Below are 25,130 nucleotides of genomic sequence, written 5' to 3' on the forward strand. Positions count from 1 at the left end.
GTGAGCTTTTTAACAAGAAAGTTACATGAACAATCGAATTAACCACAAAATTTACCTCTTTGATAATAACCAGAACTGACAATCGTGCTTCGATGGAGAATATTTCAGAAATAGTTATGTTCTGTTATTACTAAATTCTAAGTTTGGTTTGGTTTGGTTTTATTGGTTTGAATGGTTGTTTTTGTGGCCCATACATGGAACGTGCAGTGCTTTGTAACCGAAAGGAAAGGGCGTTTTATCAAATGACTATTGGATTTATTCACGTCGATTAAAATACATGAAATAAAAAAAAAATATACATAACTATGAAGGTAATACAAAACATAAAACATTATATCGTGGGGATGACCCGTTTCAGATTGAATATTTTTTTCTTCCCGGGGTCCCATGAAAATGAATGTATTAATAATTCAAATAAATGCAAAACAAAAATGTAAAAGTTTGGATGTATGACCTAGATCAGATATACTACCATCTAGACAGTCCTTAAAGTGTGAATAATTACACAACATAAAGCGTAGAATGATAATATTAAAAATCATGTTCATTGTATATACACAGAAATATACGACGCTGTTTACTATAATCATGAACCTTGCAGTAATTGTTTAAACAGTTTAAACAAGTGTTTAATTCTTAAAACAACAAAGTTTAATTTTCAATATTTAATCTTCATTAAATTAAACATGATTGTTTAAACGGTTAAACAAACACTGTAAGGTTCATATAGTAAACAGCGTTGTATAAAATCTTAAACAGCGTTTTTACTGTGTAAAAAGCCTGCATTTTGACAGGAGTCTAATAAATGACGGCCGTGAACTCTCCTTGATATATACATAGACCGACATTTTCTTAATATGGAAAACATATTAGCCATGACACATCCAACTTCCAGTTATTTATGCAGGAAATTTAAAAAACTATGGCATCCAGGGTTGTCGCTTACTGCATGACAAGTTAAAACAGTTGGAGTTTGCCCATCTAGACCAGTCACCCGTTTCATGTCAATATTAATCTTTTGTAGTTCAAAAGTCATAACTATAAAGAGAGAAAGACCATGTAGGTGCACGAAGGGATCCTGATAAGCTTATAACAAACCCTCAATCCGTCAAGTCTTAAAGTTGCTAGTAGCAAAAGATGAGATTCTCGACGACAGTATAGCTCCTGGAACGTTATCATAGAAACAATCGCCTTTGCCTGATCGTGAAATCGCCATTGATGATGGCAGAGGCTTGGTTAATGAACTTGGTATAATAATTATAACAGCGCATGAGACCAACGCGAATTGTTGGAAACTCGCCGGGGAGAATTCATCGTTTGGAGAAGAAAGGATGGGGATGGACCAAGACATGGGGAAGGCATTGATTTTCCTTGAAGATGGATTCGGAGATGAGTTGCATGATCATCGAGAACCGGGCGTTGACAAGGCGAACGATGACGATTTGATGACACCAGAGGAGAGACCGACATCGATAGATTCAGCGCCAGAATCAGTGCAGACGAGCGGTCAAATTAAAAACACCAAATTCGGAAAAGGCGGCAAAGATGAGAGCAGAGGTCGATGTTATAGCAGAAGATCAAGGAGACGCTGTCGTATGAATAACGGTGTGAGTTCGAATCAAGAACCGACTTCATCTAATCGTTTTTGGAAAAGGGTAGGTCGTTTTGCATGAATTTCACGTATTATTGTTAGCCTGGTTCTCAATAAACGGCCAACACTGGCACATATATAGATTTAGTACCAATATCAAATATACATGTACATTTTTTTTGGTACATTGATATCCCACGGAACATTTTTTTTTGTATGAAAGAAATGATAAATGGATAAATTAATATGGGGCACTGGCAATTTCAAAACTGTTGCAAATTTCAATATGTTTTAAGAAATGTCTTCAGATTAAAAACGTGGGCAAATTTCATATTTATTTTTAAATGCATTTACTTTTTACAATTTTCTTCTATAGGCCTACTTGTTAACTTTTTAAACTTTACATACTTTATGTACATAATGCAATACTCCATCAGGTGAAGCGTTGAAGCATTCGCCAAATCGTCAATCAAAACCATTGCATGATGAATGTTTATTCTATACATGGCTTCAGGGGATATGTGAGAACATGATATTGGAAGGATTTGCATTGCAAGAAGGAATAATGTACAATACAAAAAGGGACATTTTTATTGTGACAGAATTATACCAGATTGATGTCAGCTTTTATATACTCATCAGTGAACTAAAAGTGCAATGCCCTTTTGAATTCAAAGCACATCCATATCTACTACCTCATAGGCTATTGTGTAAATGTATCCTCATAAAAGTAATCTTTTGTGGCGCTTCTTTTTTATTCTTTATATTATTATTATTCAAAATACACCTAATTTGCACTCATTTGTACTTTTCGCTGAAGATTCCAATATTTTCTTTCCAATGATGATGTCAACTAAGACTGGATAAAGCCCACAAACTTTCTTTTTGAATTAACATAAGACAAATTATTACATGCTCTTCAGTAATAAAATCAATACCCTACCATACAGTATATAGTCTAAATGATTAGTGAAAAAAAAATGTTCAGAAAATGGATACAAGCATGAAAATTGGCACAAAGGTAGAGTAAGTTATCCTTAAAAAATTTAGCAGGGGGTGCCAACTTGAGTTTCCCAAATATTGCAACGGTTACTAGGTAACATCTTTACCTCAGTAACTGAGCTTTATTGGGGTTTAGGAACAGTTTCACAAGCAATATGTTACATACATTTTAATCTTAAGCTTAATTCTTTGCATCACAATGGGTTTGATCCATTTATTCACAGCAACGGTTTCTAAGGGACCTTTTCGATAGCAACAATTATATTATCACAGCTCAAATCATTATAATTTACTCAGAAGAGCTCAGAAATTAATTTTGTCCCATAGATTCCTTATGTGATGAATGTTTCTATAGGTAGACCCAATGAGCACCAAAGCAACGGTTGCTAGGTAACAGTTTTCCTCAAAACCCGATACCCAGGGTGTTTTTATGCTTATATTTTCTATGAGCCACCACATTTTTTCTATTTAAGCATTAATACATTAATCACAACAACCACGGAAAGATGTATACCTTAATTGTTTACGCACCAATGATAAGTACCAGTTGCTCGTGTTTTCTGCAACCGATTGTTAAAGGCCGTATGGTAAGATTATTAATGCGTTTACTAATACTAGTAGATGCTTAAAAACGTAAAACCTTGCACAAATTAAACTACCTCATGATATGGTTTATATTTCCAACAACGATGTCTATGGGTTCCACATTATTGGCATAATAATACTTGTTGTATGTTAGAAAACACACCATCTTTCTCCATTTGGAAACCATAGTTATTAGGGATTAATCTAAAAATAATTATGTAAAAGATCAATCATTGATTGAATTATTTTGTGTCTTTCACAGTAAAGGGTTATTTTTCATGTTTCTTACTACTATATAGTTATATATTAATCAATGAATGATAATAGACCTCATGATTACTTATCTAAGCGTCTGACAATAAAGGTAGAATTGATCGACACTTGTATCATCGAGAATCAAAAGTCTACAAACCGTTGACATTCTGTAAATTTGTGGCTATCCATTTTCCAAGTGGGCCCTGTATAACTACAAAGCCCTTGGAAGAATTCCACAAAATAAACATTTAACGAGAGGTCTCTCTGGTAGAAGAACGGTTACAAGAGCTGACCAGGAGGTCATGGGTTCTTACAACCTACATCTCTGATCTTGGAGAGGTGAAAGAATGACCGCCAAGAATTGATTCAGTTAACTAAGATTAAAATCCTTACAAACACCATAATCTTGCCAGAATGTAATTTTCAAATGAGTGCTTGCAAGGATACCGTTTTATCCCTTGCTGACAGTAGTCGGTCGCTTGAAAGTCCTTGGTTTTACCCTTCCTTCCGTAGCCTGCAATGAAGATATTAGTTCTCCTTGCTGTTCCCGAACCTAATGTTACGTGCAGGAGTTGATTTTGACTTGTCAGTTCCGTCTCAAGGTGTTTTGACTTGGATCAATCTTGCGCAGCTCCGGGATCTATCATGAAGTGAAAGATCTGTTAGATTTGATTTAGACCGGTCAGTTCCATTTCGTGGAATGTTGGCCTGGATCCTGCAGCTATATCATGTATGTGATTGAGCTATCTCGACTCAATTCTGCAGAAGTTGATTTGGACATGTCTGTTCTGTTTTCAGGTGTTTTGACCTGGATCAGTCCTGCAGCTCCAGTATTTATCATCACGTCAAAGATCTCGCAAGGGTTGATTTGGACCGGTCAGTTCTGTTTCAGGCGTGTTGGCCTGGATCCTGCAGCTCCGTGATCAAGCTCTTGCAGAAGTTGATATATATTTTTTTTTTGAAGTAGTATTTATTAAAACATTCAGTTCAAAATCATACATACAATAGTAAATTAACAAAACATTGTTCACAAAGTCAAATAAACAATTATTCATAATACAAAAAAGAATTGTACAAAAAAATACAGAATATAACATTCGTGTCATCAGGAACAAAATAGTTATAACAAAATAATTCATAGTGACGCAATTGAACTGAATGAGTAAACAAAGTAAAGCCCTCCCATCCCAACTGCCCCTCCCCCCACATCCCATCCAAGCCCAGGAAGCGCGACCTGCTTCCCTCCCCTTAACCCTACCCTCCATTTCAGTCTAACTGTATGGTTGATCTTTCTTAGCCTCAGCATCCCTAGAAAATAAACTTGTCCCATTTTCTGAAATGGTTTGTTAATAGACCTCTCTGTTCAGCTAGTTTTCTTTCTTCAAGTCTATCTTCTTGTATTTTTTCCTTAATATGGTTAAGGGTCGGTGGATCTTTTGTGTTTCTACTATTTTTTAAAATCATATACTTTATGAGGATTATTATGTGATTTAATAATTGAGCCTCTCCTTTAGTTGACCCTTCCACGCCTACGTGTACACCTTTTTTTATCTATATTTGTAATGATATAGGGAGTTGAAGCATGTTCCCACATTCTATCCATATAGTTTTTATTTTATCACATGAAAAGAATATATGATCATATGTTTCTTCTTCTTTACTGCAGAATGAACATAAATCATCTGTTGTCATTTTAAATAAATATAAATATTTTTTGTGTATAGTATATTGTGTAATATTTTAAATTGAAATTGATATTGACCTGTCAGTACTGATTGCAGGTGTTTTGACTGGGATCCTGCAGCTTCAAGATCTATCATGACTTAAAAGATCTTGCAGGACTATGCGCAGCTGCATTTTTGTCACATTCATGTGAAGCACCTGTAATATCAGGTTGGCTGGACGTGATCCATACTCGGGCACAGAACAGTAGCATTAAGTTCTGATATGCTTCTTCCTCCCATATGCCTCCAATACTTTTAGTATGTCCAAATCAGATAGAAATGATTCTGCTGATGGTACTATCACTTTCTCTCGCAATATAATGTCCTTATGGGGAGAAATGTTTCTTACACTTCGATTGATGAAAAATTCATCTTCCCATCGAAGAGGATGGTGACTTTCTTGATGTATCCCTCTGTTGCCTCTGATATACTTTGTCGAGCATAATGCATGCTTCGCAGTGGCTTTGCTTTTCTCTACTTATGATTAACCAAGAAAGTCTTAACTTATTTTTTTTGAAAAATATATGCCCAAATTTTAGAAGGCATATGCGACACAGTTAAATGCAATTCGATTAATTCGCTACAATCGTACAATTTTTACATTATTTATCTTTATCATCTAGAAATTACTGTAAATTATGCAAATGACTTTACTGTCCAGCATTATAATCAAATTTAAAAAAAAAAGATACAGATACAGTGGCAATTGCCTATAAATCTTAAGTAAACTAGATACTGAAATATAATGGGCAATGAAAGAAGTAATCTCAAGCAGGTTTGAAGCTAAACCAACACCTTAACACTACTTGTTATTTTCTAACCATACTTTTGATGACCTGGTACAACATATAACATGTGCTATTGCAGTCTACTGATTTGTAGGATGCGGCGTTAGTAATTAGTGTTAATAAGGCCTACAGCGATCTTCATTTCTCTCGAAAGATTTTGTTGACAATCACCGAATGTACTGCTTACATATTCAAAAGTAGTGCACGTACAGTCAACGATGCTTGGGGCTGTTTCAGGTCTGCTGTCCATGCTTCAGTGCTATACAAGGGAACGTACAGTAAATGATATCTGAGGCTGTTTCAGGTCTACTGTACATGCTATTCAAGTCAGTCAGTAATATCAAAGCCTTACTGACAAGTAAGTGTGTGGGCACTACTCGATATTACATCCCAATTAAGCTTTGTCATTTGGGAGCGATTACTAGTAGTTCATATAAATTGAATTTAAGCTTCCCTTTGCCCTCAAAGTTCAGTGTCTTTCCCAGTGTCCCGTGCCACATCCACTACAATACCTGCGTCATTTTCATAACAGGAGAGATCCTATATAATTGTTTGATAGTAAGCACATTTAATGACCCAGTAAGGATTTTTTTTCTGTATGTTAGCTGTGTCATGTATGAGTAAAAAAAAGTTTGAAGAAAAATAATGATATTATGTACACCGAAATTAGGTTTGTTAGCTATATACAATTATTATGCAGATAATTTTTTGGAATGCATCTGAACTCTTTTATAATATGTCCAGATGTTGTATTCAGGAATGTTATCTATAGTTTCTATAGAAAATATGTTGCTTAGCAACTGTTGCTATACACGGTTGGAATGCTGCTTGATATGTGATTGTGAACTTGGCGCTTAGAAGTCAAAATATAGTTTTAGAATTGAGATAACACCCCCAAATTGGTGGTTGCTAAAGTAAATAAGTTACCTAGCAACTGTTGCTATACGAGGAGAGATCAGGTTGGCACCCCAGCTAAAAATGTTCAGCATACTATACCTGTCAGCCAAACTTCACGCTTGTACCATAATCTGAACAATTCTTGCTATATTTTGCACCGATCATCTAGACTAATTCGTTTTTTAATGTTTCTATTACGAGATTTTGGGATATTCTCTTTTTAATAACAAATAAGACTGCAAGCCTCATATCGGAAGTTAATGAAAAACAATCATCTACTGATATTTCCCGTTTGTAATGTCACGTGAATGCAATTGTTATCATGCCGCATGCAGGCATCTAATCTCTACTTGTGAAAATTATGTGTAAATGAAGATATTACAATTATTTCTGAAATGATGGCAATGTTGACAATGTTCTTTATTATGACTTATATATTCCTCATGGTAGTTATTGTCCGCAGATATATATTGAAAGTGAAAAACAAATTAAAACGTGATGTTTGAAAACATTACCATCGGTCTTTTAGCGCATATAATTTGGATGAGTCTAAAATCTAACTTCTGATGAATTCTTAAGTACAATTTGATTAGATTTTATTTCATACAAAAAAAAGTTTAAATATTCCATATAGATATTTGATTAAAGGTAAAGTATTGTATGCCATCATGACCAGACAATGACATTTTCATATAAACAGTCATGCATGGGTGGTTATATATGCTCTAAACAATAGCAATGTCAGTAAAAGAAAATTGCAAGAATGGATCAGTCAGTGCATGGCTGGTTACAGGCATTAAACAATAGCAATGTCAGTAAAAGGAAATTGCAAGAAAATGATCAGCCATTCTTTCAGTTGTGAAAGTTTATATGGCATAAATATCCATTAAACGATAAAAGCAAACTTAAAGTCGAATACCACTCTAAAAGAGAAGAGAAAGTAATCCAACTTGGACGCATCACTATTCCACTGGAATTTTAAGTCAAGTTAGTCAATGAATTTCAGATCCGATAGTTGGTGCAGTGACAAATCGCCTTCTCAACGCAAGCATCCTTAACCTCCTATCTTCTGCAGGGGTGGTGGCCCTAGGTCGACCACTCCTAGGGCGGTCTCTGACTTCATCAGTAGCCAAATACCGCTGGTTCAAATTTGAAATTGTTGTTGGTGAAACTTGGAAATATCGAGCCACTAGTCTACATGACTGCCCAGAATGCATTCCTATTGCCCTTGCACGCTCTTGATTGGAAAGCTTCATCTTGAAAGTGAGTGTCCAAATGATCCATCTCATTATGCATCTCATGATGCATCCCTAAGCATTTAATTCGAATGATAACCACCTATTGAAATTGTTGAATGTATGCCTACAGGATGGACATGATCATTATCATTTGAGTGGTCCATTTCTTGCAATTTTCTTTTACTGACATTGCTATCGTTAACCACCCATGCATGACTGTTCACATGAAAATGTCATGTCATACTGGAAGAGGAATATTATCTGGTCATGTTGACATACAATAATTTGCCTTTAGTCAAATATCTACATGTATATGGAATATTTTAACTTTTATAAATGTCCAAGAACTACTTTTTTGCTGAGTGTATAAGTGCCAAATTTTTACAAAAACGAACCAGCGTCTCGAACGTGTTCTGTGCATGCCCCTTTCACCTGAGACGGACTCGTTTTAATTGTCAGCAATATCATTTCTCGTACCAGTGCCCCATTTTACCCAAGAAAAGAGCCCCTACGAACATGTTCTGTGTCCCCCTCACCTAAGAAGACCCCGTTTTATGTATTAACGAGTGCCCCGTTGCCTTCTCATAGGTGTCTGTTCTTCATATCAGATAAGGTGTCCTTAAAAACGTCCTGCCCGATGAGCGCCCGGTATCTTTATTTAGCAATCTACTTCCTTCTACAAGTGCATCCTTTAATCGCATAATTCCTTTCAAAATATGATTTACACCTTTCGCTACTTCCTTTTCTTTTGATAATGAAATTCACCCCTTTTAACCTCTAATCAAATGCCCTATTTAAAAAAACAAGAAAACAATATTTTAATTTTTACATGTTACTTATGAAGAAAAATGTAAGAATAATCATATATATTTGCCTTAAGTTTCATGAGTCATGTGAGTAGACTAAATCAATCTTTTTTCATTTTTTTTAAGATAGTGATCTTTTTCCTGTGCCCCCATCTCCTATTTCAACTTATGGTGTACCCAATTTTGACTTGATGCAAACTTTCGCCAGGATAAGGTGGTGGAGTTGGATTGTACGACCATGAGAATTTGAAATTTAAAAGGAGACTATAATTTAAATAGAGCTCAATGGTCAAATCGTAAAATGAGCGACGAACTTCTTCTGCTACGACATTAACTTCTTTTGCTGCTATTACTTCTACTACCCTTATGGAACAAACACAGTGTTACCACAGTGTGTACCACAGTGTGTAACACAGGGTGTACCACAGTGTGTAACACAGGGTGTACCACAGTGTGTACCACAGTGTGTAACACAGTGTGTACCACAGTGTGTAACACAGTGTGTACCACAGTGTGTTCACAGCGTGTACCACATGTGTTTAATATATTATTTTGGGACGTGTGGTAACACTGTGTTTACAACACTGTGTAACACAGTGTTGCCACACAGTCGCCACATAGTCCGAAACACATATTAAACACAATGTGTACCACACGTTTATAACCACATAGTCCTTTACACTGTGGCATTCACCACATAGTCCACCACACTATGACATACACCACATAGTCCACCACACTATGACATCAACCACATAGTCCACCACACTATGACATATACCACAGAGTCCACCACACTATGACATGCACCACATAGTCCACCACACTATGACATACACCACATAGTCCACCACACTATGACATATACCACATAGTCCACCACACTATGACATATACCACATAGTCCACCACACTATGACATATACCACAGAGTCCACCACACTATGACATATACCACAGAGTCCACCCCACTATGACATATACCACAGAGTCCACCACACTATGACATACACCACATACTCCCCCACACTATGACATACACCACATAGTCCCCCACACTATGGTGCTCATCTTACTGTGATGTCTACCACACAGTCCACCACACGGACATTGATTACACAATCCACCAAACTGTGGTGTGAATGTGCCACTAGCTCATTTACCACATGCAGTCCACTACATACCCATGCAGCACATACCATGTAGACCACTGCAACACAGGCCAACTGGAACGAAGCACAGTGTCCCGCGATCTTGACCACAAAAGTATACCATCATTGCCAATTAGTGCTGATCTCAATAGGAGTGGAAGCTAATAATAGTGTCACCAATTCAAATCAAATTTTAGAATATATCTTTCATCATTTTGCATACCCAGTTGTAAAAAAAGAAAAAAAAATCAACACTAAAAATTTCCATCCTCCTGATCACAACATAATTGATTTGAGAATTTGTCTGTTGTCACTGGCTGTAGGTACTTGGGTGGTTGTATCATGGTAGACATTGTGCTTTGGTCCCAATCTGAAGAGTAGGGAGAGCAATCCACAAGACACGAGAAAATATAATTAGAAATAAAAAATGAAAAAATTCATTTCGTTCAGTTTAATAAACAGTAATAAAATAAAAGCAACATGAAAATAACTGGGTCATAAATACCAGCACAGTGAATACAAACATGAATTTTTCTCCTCGATTTTCACAAGTAAACATACGTTGTGGAATGAAATTGTTTGGGAAAACAAGCCTGGTATGAAATATTTCTTAAATGTAAACATATTAACGGGGTACTCCAGGCTGACATAATACAATTTTAACAAATAAAGTAAAATGAGACAAACAAAATACTGAAAATTTCATAAAAATCTGACAAGGATGACAAAGTCATTACATTTTTAACTTTTGCATTACTAGGGCAAAACAGTGCTATGCATGTCTTCATGAATATGCAATGAGCAAGCTGATGATATCCCCACGTAATCTTTTGTATTTTATTTCAAAAAATTATATTTAGTCAAATTTTGTCACCAAATATAATTACAAAAATTGGATTGACAACTGATTTAGTTTGTAAGAAAATCATTGTGCCAACTTATTTTGTTACAAGGGAGACATGTTGTGTACACATGTAGGAAAATATGAAATGATCATGATTTTATTAAATAAAATAAGAAAAAGGAAGGTGGGGACATGACATCATTAGTCAACCTATTGCACATTCATGATGACTTGCATATGACTATTTTCACAAAATATTGCTAAGCTTGAAATTCTATAACTTCACTATTTGCTGTCAGATTTTCAGCGTTTTGCTCGGTGGATTTTACTATATTTATTTTGATATGTACCCCTTTAAGGTATCTAACATTTATGAGTCTATATTCTGACAAATTTATCTTTGAGGTTGTTCTTTCATTCAAATGCAAGTATCTTCATTCGAAACAAGATTTGCAAGGTTACAAGTGATGAAAACACCGAACTAAAATAACCTGTTTAACCTTAAAAGAAAAGGTTACTTGAAAAAAAAACAAGTGGAACGCCTCTGACAGTCTCGCCTGCGTCACGCAATTCAATATAGCAACAATGCTGACTTTGAATAAAAACAGTGATACTTGATTACCCTAATGTTCAAGTTTACTTTCAAAGTTATGAAGACATTTCTAAAATTACTCCCAACATACATGTACATGTAGTCAAAGTTAAATGACATTTGACCTTAATCATTTGACTAAAAACTAGTGCAAGACTATCAATGATACTTGATTACCCTTATATCCAAGTTTCATGAACCAGATCCATAATCTTTCAAAGTTATGACATTTAAAAAAATATCTCGAGCATGGTCACAGTTCATTGACCCTAAGTGACCTTTGACCTTAATCATGTGACCTAAAACTCATGCAAGATGATAAGTGAAACTTAAAGCTTGTGTATAGTTTTGGTAAATCCACCAAAATGCACCTATCACTATTCCAATTCATTGCTAGCTAATATGAATGGATATGCCCTATAACAGTTATGATGTGGAGGATATGAAATGAAAATGTGTTTTACAGGATAAATTTTGCAATTTTACATGGAAATTTAACTTGATCGGGTCACCCGATCAAATTAAAATATCTGTGCGTTTTTGTCTTTCAATTAAATCCTATTCCAAATCATGGAATGGGCTTAAACTTTCAAGATATGTTTTTTGTCTGTAACTTTTGGATATCTCATCACTAAATTTATAAAATAAGCGCTTGAATGCCCATTTTTTAAATTTAAAACAAGCATCGCCGAGAGAGGGCGCTATATATCCAAGATTTGAATATTTGAAATTTTCTCAGAGAAGTGCAGTTGGAAAAATATCTAAAGGTCTCTACGCTTCAGTAAGACTGTCATATTAGATGATATTTGATTATCAATCACATTATTGACCCTTTACCAAAGCTATACACAGGCTTTAAATACTCATGTCCAATTTTCCTAAACTAGGTCGATAAAATTCCAAAGTTAAGATGACATCTCAAAAACTTTGGTTAAAGATTTCAATTTTGATAACCAAACATGGTCAAATTTTATTGACCATAAATGATCATTGGCCTTGACAATGTGACCTGAAACTCATTGTCAGTGGTACTTGATTACCCTTATGTTCAAGTTCATGAAATAGGATCATGATGATGACAGTTAAAGAAATTAACAGTTCAGGTTTCAGTGCTGTGACCTTTGACTTTGATCATGTGACCTGACAGGCTGACACTAATGTAAGATTATCAGCAATTTAACTTTTGTACAAGTTTCATAAAATAGTCCCTTATATTTTTAAAGTTATGACATAAAAAAACTTAGACCCTAAATGAACTTGATCATTCAACCTGGACACTCATGCAAGATGATCAGTGATACTTTGTTACACTTATGTCCAAGTTTCATGAACTAGGTCCATATACTTCCTAACTCCTAAGTTATGACATTTCAAAAACTTAACCTTGGTTAAGATTTCAATGTTGACGACGACGCCGCCGTAGTCGGAAAAGCAACGCCTATACATGTAGTAAAGCAAATCCCTACCATCACAGAGAGTTGTGAAATTTCGAAACAGGAACAAGTAACCAACATTTATTTTTCAAAAATAAGAACACTTTGCATATATTTTGCCTTTTCACACCTATATACAAATATCAGAAAAATATGAACAAGAGCCAAAAAATGTCCACAAATCTCTTGCATGAAGTGCATATACTAGCGTCCATATAGCTGCATATAAGTATTCCTTTGTATTAGTTGGAACTTGGAAACAGTATCAAACGGAAGGCACATGGCAAGAAAATGATTTGTCATAGTATAAATATAAAAATATATCAATCTGAGTTTGATGAATATCACAAGGTGATAAAGCAGGAGTTGGCATGTCATGATAAATTTTGAAAGCACACACTATATAAACCTGAGTTGGCTGTATTAGCAGACATGTCATAATACATGAAAGACATTTTCGTGTAATATATACCCATGATCAGAATAAAATGGGTTTTTTAATGACTCGTATGAGGCAATATTAAGGCTTATTTCCAAACAAAAAAAAAGGTATCACACTTAAACCTGCTTTTCTGCACGTCTTCGAGATGCATGGACATCTTTCAGCTTCTGGCCCATGCGTGCACGTACTTGGCCCGTGGAAGTGCAGGGAAATTGTTGTCATGCTTGTTGTGTGTGCTGAATATAAGAAAATGAAAGGACACAAAAACTGGCTCAAAGTCTCAAACTTTTATCAAAGACTCTACATCATATATAAATATTAATTAAAGCCAAGTCAAGTTCCGTCTGTTTGTGACTGTTGGTTACTCAGCTGCAGTGGAGTATCTAAGAGTCACAAACACAACAAAAAAACCATGCATACCCATGAAACAGGATTATAATTAGGGGCGGATAAGTTAAAGCAAGAAAATCAAGATTTCAGGCTCGGTAATCTTATTTCTATAGTCCTACTTGATTGAAAATATCTTATGAAATGACAAGGAAGTGACTTAAAGGAAATTAAGTTCTTAAACTGGTTGATTGTCTAAGCCTTTGACTCTCTGAATTTCTAATTTTTTTGGTCCGCCGCTCTGGAAGAAATTGTACCGGTGACAGGCAGCATCATTGTAAAATGACAAGACATTTGTGAAGATCAATCACTTACTTAAAACATTAAAATGTTTTCTATGGTTACGTAGATTCAAATCAAAGTCGGTGTCCTTTTCCTCCGTTTTCTGTTAGTTTGTTTTTGTTTCCACATCAAAAACTTATTTTCACCGTAGATTACCATTTGGAGAGACTGTGCTATTCTAGTACATGTAGTTTCTCTTTCAGGGAGATTCACCCTAACCCTCCGCCTTGAAATTATTGACAAGCTTGGTAATATGAGAAATTACAGAGCATCTTCCTATTTACAGTAATTGTGATATTCTGAATTCATTTGTAGATTCACGCAGAGACAATCATTCTTGGCAAAATACACAAGAAAATGTAAAAGCTATCAAAGGGGAAGTTCACCCTGATGAATAATTGGTTGTAATAAGAAACAAAAAAAAATTGAGAAATATATCAGTGAAGGTTTGATAAATATCATTAAAGAACAGAGATTTTTTTAGAATATGATTTTATGACATCACAGACGATATGAATTGGCCAAAATGCAATTTTTTCAAAAATTGAAAGTGATTTTTTTATTTTTGCGGTGGATATATCCTCAGACACATCATTTCATAGCCCCTTCTACTAGAATTTACCATAACGCAAATCTCTGTGTGAGACACAGTGTTATTTGTGAATGTTGATATGCCAGGGCTAGCAATGGAAATTCATCCATTTAGAGTGCCAATATCCTACAATGATATACCAAGAGAGTCAGAAAAAAACTTTAACATTTAAAAAAATCACCAATTTAATGAAAAAGCATGTCCGGAAAACATAACTCTCATCTCATATAGATGTATGTCCTGAAAGAGCATCTACTCCATCATAATTTCAGATACAATTTTTATGTGGTATATGTTTAACCTTCGATAATGAAGAGGTATTCTTTGTTGTGATGTAAAATTCTATTTGCACCAAAAGCATGAATGCAATGCTCTGGAGAAGATACTCTTTCTGGACATATGAGAATTTTGTTTTCTGGTCATGATTTTTCATTTAATTGGCCACAGAATCTTGCCGTAAATAATAAACTTTTAAACTGACCTTTATGGTTCCGCTGGTCTTCAGTCTTTTTCTTCTTTAGAAGCTCTGCCATAGCAGATCTGTCAGCTTTCCCAACCTGCAACCAAAAATGGAAATAAAATATGAACAGATATGGAATATGTTTAGAATTTTTAAAATTAAAATTTAATGTAGCCCCCACTCCCCCGCTCAACATTTTTCAAGACCATCCAGCTACGATTTTTTGGGGTGACCGCGCCGCGCCACTCACATTTAAGTCTCGCATATCTTCTGAGTTCAAATTTGCGACACCTGGGTACGCGGTCATGTGCAAATCCAATGCAATTCTGTATCTAGACTAGGAATCCAGACAAAATTCATAAGTGTATCACTATTTTTAGTTTTTCTAATGAATTTTCTTTTATTGAAGTAGTACCACCAATACTTTCCAATTCCATCAATTTTTTTTTTCAAGTAGAAATTTAAGAGCAATTTTTTGAATCACCACTGGCAGCGATATCAAGTTATGTATAAGTCATTTTTTTTTTTGCAAATCACAGAATAAAGTCTGGCCTGCTTCAGGTAAACACTTATCACTTTGGACTAAATTTCCTGGCTAGTATGCTTCAAAATTTCCTGATCCATGCACGTCTTAAAAATTTAAGTTGAATGTAAAGTTTCAACGTACCCTCTTTCTCACATCTTTTTTTGAGGTTGAAGCCTCATCCTCCATGTCCTCATCTGTGGCATCAGACTCATCCATAGCCTCATCTACTCTGGTTGCGGTGTTTAGGAACTCCTTCTCTTTCTTTAGTACATCAGCTTTTTTTCTGTAAGGGACAGGCACATTAAGGACAGACATAAATAATCAGAGTAATTTCAAAGAGCCATTTATGAAATGCATTGTAAAAATGGGGTTTTAGCATTATTAGAATTATTACTACAGAGTATAGACAAGTTATCAAATCAGAATTCAGACACCAGTTTTTAAGTTATAGACGTAATTTTATCTGAATTCTGTACACACAAACTATTTTGAGTTGTAGACCGTATTTTTCAGTAGATCTAAATAAGATAATTATTATTTAAAAACTAGTAAGAATCTTTCACATCATTAAATTTGTCCCCAAATTTGTTAATTAGCCGATGTAATGCTAATCCAGTCTAGCCAGGAGGCTTCTAGAGAGTAAAAATCATTTACTAACGTAACTTACTCTCATACGAAGCCAGGGCTTCTATTGTATACATGTGCATGTAGGCAGCCAAAACCTGAAACTTTTGCCCCCGAGATTTCTACTTTCTCTCTAAAAGATCTAGCCCTAAATCATGTACCTGGGATACAACTTCATTTCCGACATTTCTATGCTATGGATTTTATTTTTAGACAAGAATTCATTAAAAAAATGAAAAATTGTCATGAAAAAAAGAGACTTGCCCGATGTTTACACCGCCATCTTGTTTTCTATTGTTCTTCACCCACGATACGGACGCTTGAGTCGCGTAACGTGGGTGAGAGTAGCCAGGCGGCTTCTACAGAGTAAAAATCATTTACTAACGTAAGGTTACTCTCATACGAAGCCAGGTCTTCCTTCTCATAGACGCGTGCGTCGGGTAACGTTGGCGAAGAACAATAGGAAGTAAGATGGCGGCGTAAACATCGGGCAAGTCTCTTCCGTCTTTTCACAATATTTCTCTCATTTTTTTTGATGAATTCTTGTTCAAAAATAACGAGAGCGTAGAAATGTCGGAAATGAAGTTTTTTCAATGTACATGATTTAGGCCTAGATCTTTTCTATTAAGGAAAGTAGAAATCTTGGGGGTGAAAGTTTCAGGTGGTTTGGCTTCCGTCGTGTGGGTCAATGAGAAGACCTGGCTTCGGATGAGAGTAACCGTACGTTAGTAACTGATTTTTACTCTCTAGAACTAGAAGCCGCCTGGCTAGGTGAGAGTAAGGCCGTGTTTATGCTTCCACTTTTCAGGCAAGAATCAGCGTTTCCAAACGTGATTAGTCCAAAACACGGTTGCGTCCATGCTTACTTTCATTTAAACGCTGTTTCAAAACGCCGATCGTAAACTCACAAAAAGGTGCGTTTGTAAACGTTGTTTGACCAGAATCAGGCTTTCTGGGGAAGTATAAACAGAACCACGATCATAAACGTGTTTAAATGACGTCATTTGGTACATGCTTCCGGTGAGATGAAAATCCGCGGGCAAATACAGTCGTATTGCTCCTTGTTATTTCTACGTAAAAACAGGCGCGCCCAATTTGACCTCGCTTTACGATGCGAAGCCAGCTGGAGATCATGATATGCTCTGAAAAGTTAAGCATAAACAGCACTCCCAGAACCCACGTTTACGATCGGCGTTTTGAATCGACGTTTGAAATCGCTGATTCTGTCCTCGCAATGGAAGCATAAACACACCATAAGATACGTTAGTATTAGTCTTGAGGACGCAATGATGATGATTTTTTTTAGATATGTCATATACTTCTTCATCATTGACTTCTTGACACTCTCTCCATAGTGTCTTAAGCGAAGGACCAAAACAAAGATGGATTTCCCTAGAAAATCCATCTTTTTAAACCAAAATCACAAGAATTCTATTCATTCTTACATCTTCCTACGCCTAATGCGTAGGAAGGTTTTAAATATCATTATAAAAATATAAAAAAAATGAAGATTTCTTACCTAACTGATGCCCCCGTTCCACATGTAAACAATGGAAATACAATAGCGTCGACCCTTCAACCGCTTCTGTATGACGTACTTCCGGAAAGCAATCCCGTCTTAACAATTTAGAGATGAAAATTCTTATTTAACAAATCATTAACTAACCCATTAAAATTTATATTTTCATTATAAATAATTCATATTAATATATATAAATTATGATCAAGAAATAAATTTTAAGATTTGTTGAATAAGATTTGTTGAATAAGAATTTTCATCTCTAATTTCTATCTCTAAATTTTATATTTTTATATAATAATATTTAACACCTCCCTACGCATTAGGCCTAGGAAGGTGTAAGAATGAATAGAATTAATAGAATTCTTGTGATTTTGGTTTAAAAAGATGGATTTTCTAGGGAAATCCATCTTTGTTTTGGTCCTTCGCTTAAGACACTATGGAGAGAGTGTCAAGACGTCAATGATGAAGAAGTATATGACATATCTAAAAAAAATCATCATCATTGCTTCCTCAAGACTACGTTAGTATAGTATTAGTAAATGATTTTTTACTCTTTAGAAGCCTCCTGGCTAGTAGAAAAGATGGAAAGAGCTTACGGCCGTGTTTATGTCGCCATCTTGATTTCGTTGTCTTTCGCTTGGCGACAGCACGCAAATCGCACGATTCGTTTTTTATGAATTCTTCTTTAAAAATGAAATCAATATCGCAGAAATGTTACACCCGGTAATCTACTTCACTTGGAAAATAAGTTGAACCCCATGACAGGTAGGCCTACATGTTTTAGGGCTAGATTTAGAGGGAAAGTAGAAATCTCGGGGGCGAAAGTTTCAGGTTTTGTACCAGTACGTGGGTGAATATAGCTCGTGATCCCAGGCGTCAGTGGGGAGTAACCCTACGACTACGTAGAGTACTATGTAGAGCTAAATTCATAGTAACCCAGGCCAGGCCCTGGGTTAAATTAAAGGCAGTGTATACAGCCACACGCGTGTGTCTTTACCATCCAGCCACACGCGTGTGGTTATATCCAGAACACCCATCTGGACTGTGGATACCGCCACACGCCGCCAGTAATAACAGTAAAACGCGTATGTAGGTCTGACCGTCTATATCACGATCAAAATAACCTCATTTCTTCATTAAATTCTTACATTCTAAACCACTCTGATTTCTTTAAATCATTTCAATTTCATTCTCACCGTCTTCTTTCCTTGCTTTTCTTGTCTTGTTACAAAAGGCCGCCTGTTAAATAGCAAATTTCCACACTTTTTCTACTTGTGTCGATTCTCTACTGACTCTAGGCTATGTGCGCGTACGTGCGTATGTACGAAACCCAAACTGTGTAGGTCTACTACTGCGCTGCGCTAACGCTGTATGGGTCTGCCACCGCGAAGGAAGCCAGAATCGACACAAGTAGAAAAAGAGAATTTGCTGTTTAACAGACGACCGTTTGTAAAAGACAAGAAAAGCAGGGAGAGAGAAGACGGTGAGATACGGTGTGGCTGGATGGTAAAGAACACGTTGTGTGGCTGTATACACTGCCTAAATTAAATCATGACTTCAGGTTCACGTTCAGACGCCTGAGTCAGGCTAGTCGAGCACCACATAGCCTATAGACTATATACATACGGTTCTTCGGCAATTACCCCTGGACAAAGGGAGAGCATAAATAATTACATATTAGGTACAAATCAGGATATAATAATGTATATTTACCACTGGCCACTAACACCTTGGCCTTCCACATCCCAGCCAATGTTTCGGCCGTTTCTCTGCGGGGTTCCGGACTCCACCAGGCCCTCAAACTTCGGGTCCCACCAAGTTGACCGACATCTTTTTGTTTGTTACAAAATCGCTAGAAGTAACAGTTCCTTGTTTCCACCCAGTGTACTAAGACGCACATGGTTGATATCCTTATCAATTCAAGAAGATTAAGACAAAGTGCAGTAAGATCAGATTCTAACGGGCGTAAATATTGGATGAAGCGATAAACTGTAACGGGCGTCGGTGAGCTTTAGCGAGTGAATTTGAAACGCACATGTACGGTATTATTACACTAGCGCGCTAGCATGCCTCGCCGAAAATAGATTTCCGAGGCCGAGATTTACCGAAGAGTTCCGGATATCTAGTATAGATCTATAACTCTATTAACGTTATAGCCTTTACTGATAGTTTATCCATTGCGATGATGATCTTAAAAGAAAATAAAAAAATCATCAAATATCAAAATTACCGGCAAAATTTCAGTGTAAATTAAAAACTAAATGGAGATTGTATTGGGAATAGTGCATCAAACAATTTTTCAAGTTTAGTACTCCTCCCTGCTCCCCCCCCCCCGCCCTGCGCGAGCTTGAAGACCCTTGTTCTTGCTTGTTAAATTTTTCTCGGGTATGATTGAAGAACTTACTGTGGTAACACTGTGTTTGTTACCCAACTATGTGGGCAATTATGTGATTAACAATGTGATCTGAAGTCTAACACTGTGACCACATAGTTTACACATAGTCAACTATGTGAACACACTGTGGTAACACTGTGTTTGTTACCCAACTATGTGGGCAATTATGTGATTAACTATGTGATCTGAAGTCTCACACTGTGTCCACATAGTTTACACATAGTCAACTATGTGAACACACTGTGGCAACACTGTGTTTGTTACCCAACTATGTGGACAATTATGATTAACTATGTGATCTGAAGTCTAACACTGTGTCCACATAGTTTACACATAGTCAACTATGTGAACACACTGTGGTAACACTGTGTTTGTTACCCAACTATGTGGGCAATTATGTGATTAACTATGTGATCTGAAGTCTAACACTGTGTCCACATAGTTTACACATAGTCAACTATGTGAACACACTGTGGTAACACTGTGTTTGTTACCCAACTATGTGGGCAATTATGTGATTAACTATGTGATCTGAAGTCTCACACTGTGACCACATAGTTTACACATAGTCAACTATGTGAACACACTGTGGTAACACTGTGTTTGTTACCCAACTATGTGGGCAATTATGTGATTAACTATGTGATCTGAAGTCTCACACTGTGACAACACTGTGACCACATAGTTAACACATAGTTTACACATAGTCAACTATGTGAACACACTGTGGTAACACTGTGTTTGTTACCCAACTATGTGGGCAATTATGTGATTAACTATGTGATCTGAAGTCTCACACTGTGACAACACTGTGACCACATAGTTAACACATAGTTTACACATAGTCAACTATGTGAACACACTGTGGTAACACTGTGTTTGTTCCATAAGGGTACTACTACTAGTAGTAGTAGTAGACTTACTACTACTACTACTACACTCTAAAATTCGAATGTTAAATCAACATTTGAAGGTCTGGAGGAGTGACAACCTTTTCCAATGTTACATCCAACCTTGTATAAAGCTGAATCCAACATTTTAAGTGTTGGATAGACCATTTAAAGTGGTAAATGCAACATTTAGAAAAATTTGTCACTCCAATCTTCAAATGTTTATTTAACATTCCTTGTTTTTAGAGTGTACTACTACTACTATACTCTTACAATACCACCACTAATTATGATAATAAATAATAAGACTGATTTTTATCTTTCTTATTTGTTTCAAAATTGCAATATCTTTTCAGGTTGGAAAGTCACTTGGCAAGCATCTGGGGAGAGTGGTCAATTTTATTGGAATGGGGGCTTTGGTAGCACCGCCATTTGCCGGTATCAGTTACGCCCCTGTTCACACTCGAAATGATAACAGCTGGTGGGCGAATGAGAACGTGCCAACATCATATGGAATGCTCCTGTTCTGAAGAATCTAAGAAAGTGTGGACACAAAGCCACAAAATTGAAGAAAAAAAAAACACCACACCAAGACATTAAAATTACATCTTTAGCTCGCGTTTCGCGATTTTTCCCCCGTCAGTACATGTACTTGTCTCCTCGACGCGAGAGGTCAGTATACCGTAGCCCTAACTTGCTCGTGAATAAGCTGGTCTATGCGACTGACGGGGAAAATCCCGCCTGCTTACAGGAATAGAAATATGATATTCGGGACCCGGATTCGGGACCAGTATAAGAACTGTCATCTTCTCTTCAAAATACCTAAACATCGGTACATTTTTGCAGCACTGTATGCAGCAATGTTTAATGTTCTTTCTGCTGGGAAATTTAAACAAAAGAGAGGATATAACATTGTTCATTCTTTGCTGATGATCAAGGAATTAAATGAATGAAATAATTAGAGAGAAAAAATCGAGAAAGCAAATAATTATTTTATGGCATTATGATCGGACGAGCTTTAAGTGTAGAGGTATATCTTTTCTTGGAAGTCAGAATATTAGCGCTGCATACTGATTTGAAGATTGGAACGTTTATATTTTCTGATAAAATCTATCTCAATTCAGCCACTGGCTGCGATGAAATGATAATAAAACCTTCAATAAAGATTACTGAAATATAACATACCACCCCATGTTACTCCTGTCACGTACATGATGTCTATTTTGTTTTGTATAGATTTGAATAAGCACCAATAAGGAGAGATTTTGATGTTTAAACAGAAAAAAAATCATCTCATTTATTGTTTTTCGTGTTAAATTCGTTTTGCATTTTTAAGTTCCGACCGTTTGAAAGATTTTTTTTAATGTCATAATACATTGTTGTTATGTTTCTGGAATTTAAATAAACCTCAACATGAATAAAAATTAAAGAGTGCATGTCAAAAACTTGAAAGTATAGGAATGATTTTGGAGTTTTTTATTTATTTATTTTTTTTGGGTGGGGGCGTCGTGGTTTAGTGTTTATGACTCTCGGCTTTCAAAAAGAGTGACGTGGGTTCGAATCGCACCAGCCATAGTTTGTGTTCCTTCAATAAGAAATTTAACCGCATTGTGCTGCACTCAACTCAGGTGAGGTGATGGGTACCCGGCACTGCCGGTAGGATTAATTCTACAATCAACACCACATTTGCTATGTAGATGGGTTTTATAATAGCACAAAGGATGTAAAATATATAGATATGCCTATTTATCTTTTACGTAATCATAGCCTCTTTGCAATTAAACTGGCTTCATGGAAGACCAGTATCAATACATTATTGCAGCTGAATATGGACTACCAGCCGTATAATTTTCTTTCTTCATTCCTTATGTTACTCTATTTTAACCTTGGCCTTATCATTTCATGTTGTATGTATTAAATACAAATTTTGTATGTATTATATGTACTTTGTATTTGTTATTTTATATACGGAAATAAAACAAACAAACAAGCCGCAAGATATTTTTTGTTTTTATATGCGATAATAAAATTCTGTATTATTAAATGACAAAGAGTTCGTGTAACTTTGTAAAGAGAAGATCAAAACAAAATGGAAGTTTGATTTGTGTATTATTGTATGATTATTGTAAATGTTATTACTAGAATAAAAAAGGAAATAAATCGATGTGATATTTGTATTCAATTGTCATGATATTGTTTTTACTTTTTAGCCAAACTAAATTTCAAGGATTTAAAATAAAATCTGAATTAGCCTTTGGATGTTGACCTGTCGAACTCCAGGTTTTCAAATGATCTTTTTTTACTAACCCTATATACACAAGACGACGAAACCTAATTTTTGGCTGAAAAGCGTCCAACAAATTTAGGTAAAATCACCTTTTAACTCTACAAATAATTTTTTTAACAAATTGCCTGTCCCCCAAAACAGACACCAAAACCAGATAAAAGGACCACTAGATAAAGAAGTTGTGGCCAAAATTGTGATGGGGGAGGGGGTTGGCGGCCATTTTGGATTTTGGCCCGGTACACTTTTTATAGGACCCGAGACAAAAAAAATATAGTCATTTCATGATGAGATATATTACAAGGAATAAATAAAAACTGTTGCCATATTAAAATGATAAAAGTATTTTTGACCCATGCATAGCCGACTCCTAATATAAGCCTATAGTTCTCACATCATAGCCATATTTTAAGTGATATTAATTATTTTTTATTTCAATGTTCTAAGGAAAGAAAAACATATGCACATACATTTTCAAACGAGGAGTCATATAACGCTTTCGAAAATTAGATAAAAACATGTATAGGAGGGGAGGAGGAGGAGGAGAATGAGAAGAAGAAGAAGACTTTTTTTTACTTTTCAAAGTAAAACTTTATCTACATTACATATAATAAATAATACAAATAAAAATATACAGACATTGATGCACTTAATATGTCAAGTGTTTGTGAGCTAAACAATAAACAAAACAATCAATAAGTAATACATAAAGCGGAAGACATTAACAATTCATGAACAAGCAATAAATTTAACAATAGAAAACAAGAATTTTTTTTTTAAATGTACTGAATACTGACGACAGATGATTACAGAGCTACAGTATCATCAGTATTTAAAACGATTTTACTGTGGGAAGTTAATAATTTCCATAAAGAGCTTTGCTCAAAAAAATCAATCACAAAATACCGAAGGAGGTACACAAAATCTTAGGCATAACATAAAAATAATAGCAAAGAAAATATGTGATCACGTCAAAACAATTAAATCAACCATGTGAGACTATCGTTATCCAAAAGAAAGAGTACATTATTGGGTGACCATGTTTTAAGAAATAAAGCCAAAAGAAGAAGAAGAAAAGGGAGAAGAAGAAGAAGAAAAAGAAAGAAGGAAGAAACAGAAAAAGACGAAGCAGAAGAAGAAGGAGGGAAAATAGAAAAAGGAGAAGAAGAGTCTATTAAAATCCACGTATGAAGTAAACGCATACTATTTTCCTCCATGCATGTGCAATTTTGTAAATAATCATCATAATAAAAATAATGCGTAAACGAAGTATCATAAGGGAATTACATATTTCTAACTCCTTATATCCTATTATGGCATGTGACATATTTCTTGATTTTCATTGGTTGGGTAGCCTTGTTACTATGGTAACTATCGAATTAAGCAAACTTAGTCAGATGAAACGTCTGACTAGTCCGTTAATGATACGCCCCCCCCCCCCCTGAATGACCTTCCCCCTTTTTACACGCACACACAATGTACCCACCTCTGGATAAATAGGCCCTATATATATTTTTCTAATAACTCTTCTCCTTCTCATATAGCCATAGCCTTTAAAAAAAGGAAGGAGAAAAATTATTCTTAATCCCTTTCTTATGAATGACCAATTACAACACCTACCCTATGAAAATAATAATTGTTAGAAATACATGTCTTCGACATTTTGTACAGACAGGCCGGGCGGCACCACAGAAGGGGCGGGGAGGGGGCAGGGGTTTTTCCCTTAATCTTTTTTCAAGTAGTGAAAATTGGGGGAAAGTAAAAATAGAAATAGAAGGGAAATGAAGGGATTGAAAAGTGTATAATAAATTGCCGCCCCT

The 25,130-nt window shown here is 35.7% G+C and overlaps 1 protein-coding gene across 1 annotated transcript; it reads left to right on the forward strand.

The window, feature by feature from the left end:
- Positions 1-1,264: 1,264 nt before the first annotated feature.
- LOC121418210 lies at positions 1,265-21,641 on the forward strand. Its single transcript, XM_041611945.1, has 2 exons — positions 1,265-1,655; positions 21,383-21,641. The coding sequence occupies exons 1-2, from the start codon at positions 1,332-1,334 to the stop codon at positions 21,554-21,556; spliced, it is 498 nt and encodes a 165-aa protein (XP_041467879.1). The 5' UTR covers positions 1,265-1,331; the 3' UTR covers positions 21,557-21,641.
- Positions 21,642-25,130: the final 3,489 nt, after the last annotated feature.

The sequence above is a fragment of the Lytechinus variegatus genome, chromosome 7 (assembly GCF_018143015.1).
Source record: "Lytechinus variegatus isolate NC3 chromosome 7, Lvar_3.0, whole genome shotgun sequence".
In the NCBI taxonomy this organism is placed as follows: domain Eukaryota; kingdom Metazoa; phylum Echinodermata; class Echinoidea; order Temnopleuroida; family Toxopneustidae; genus Lytechinus; species Lytechinus variegatus.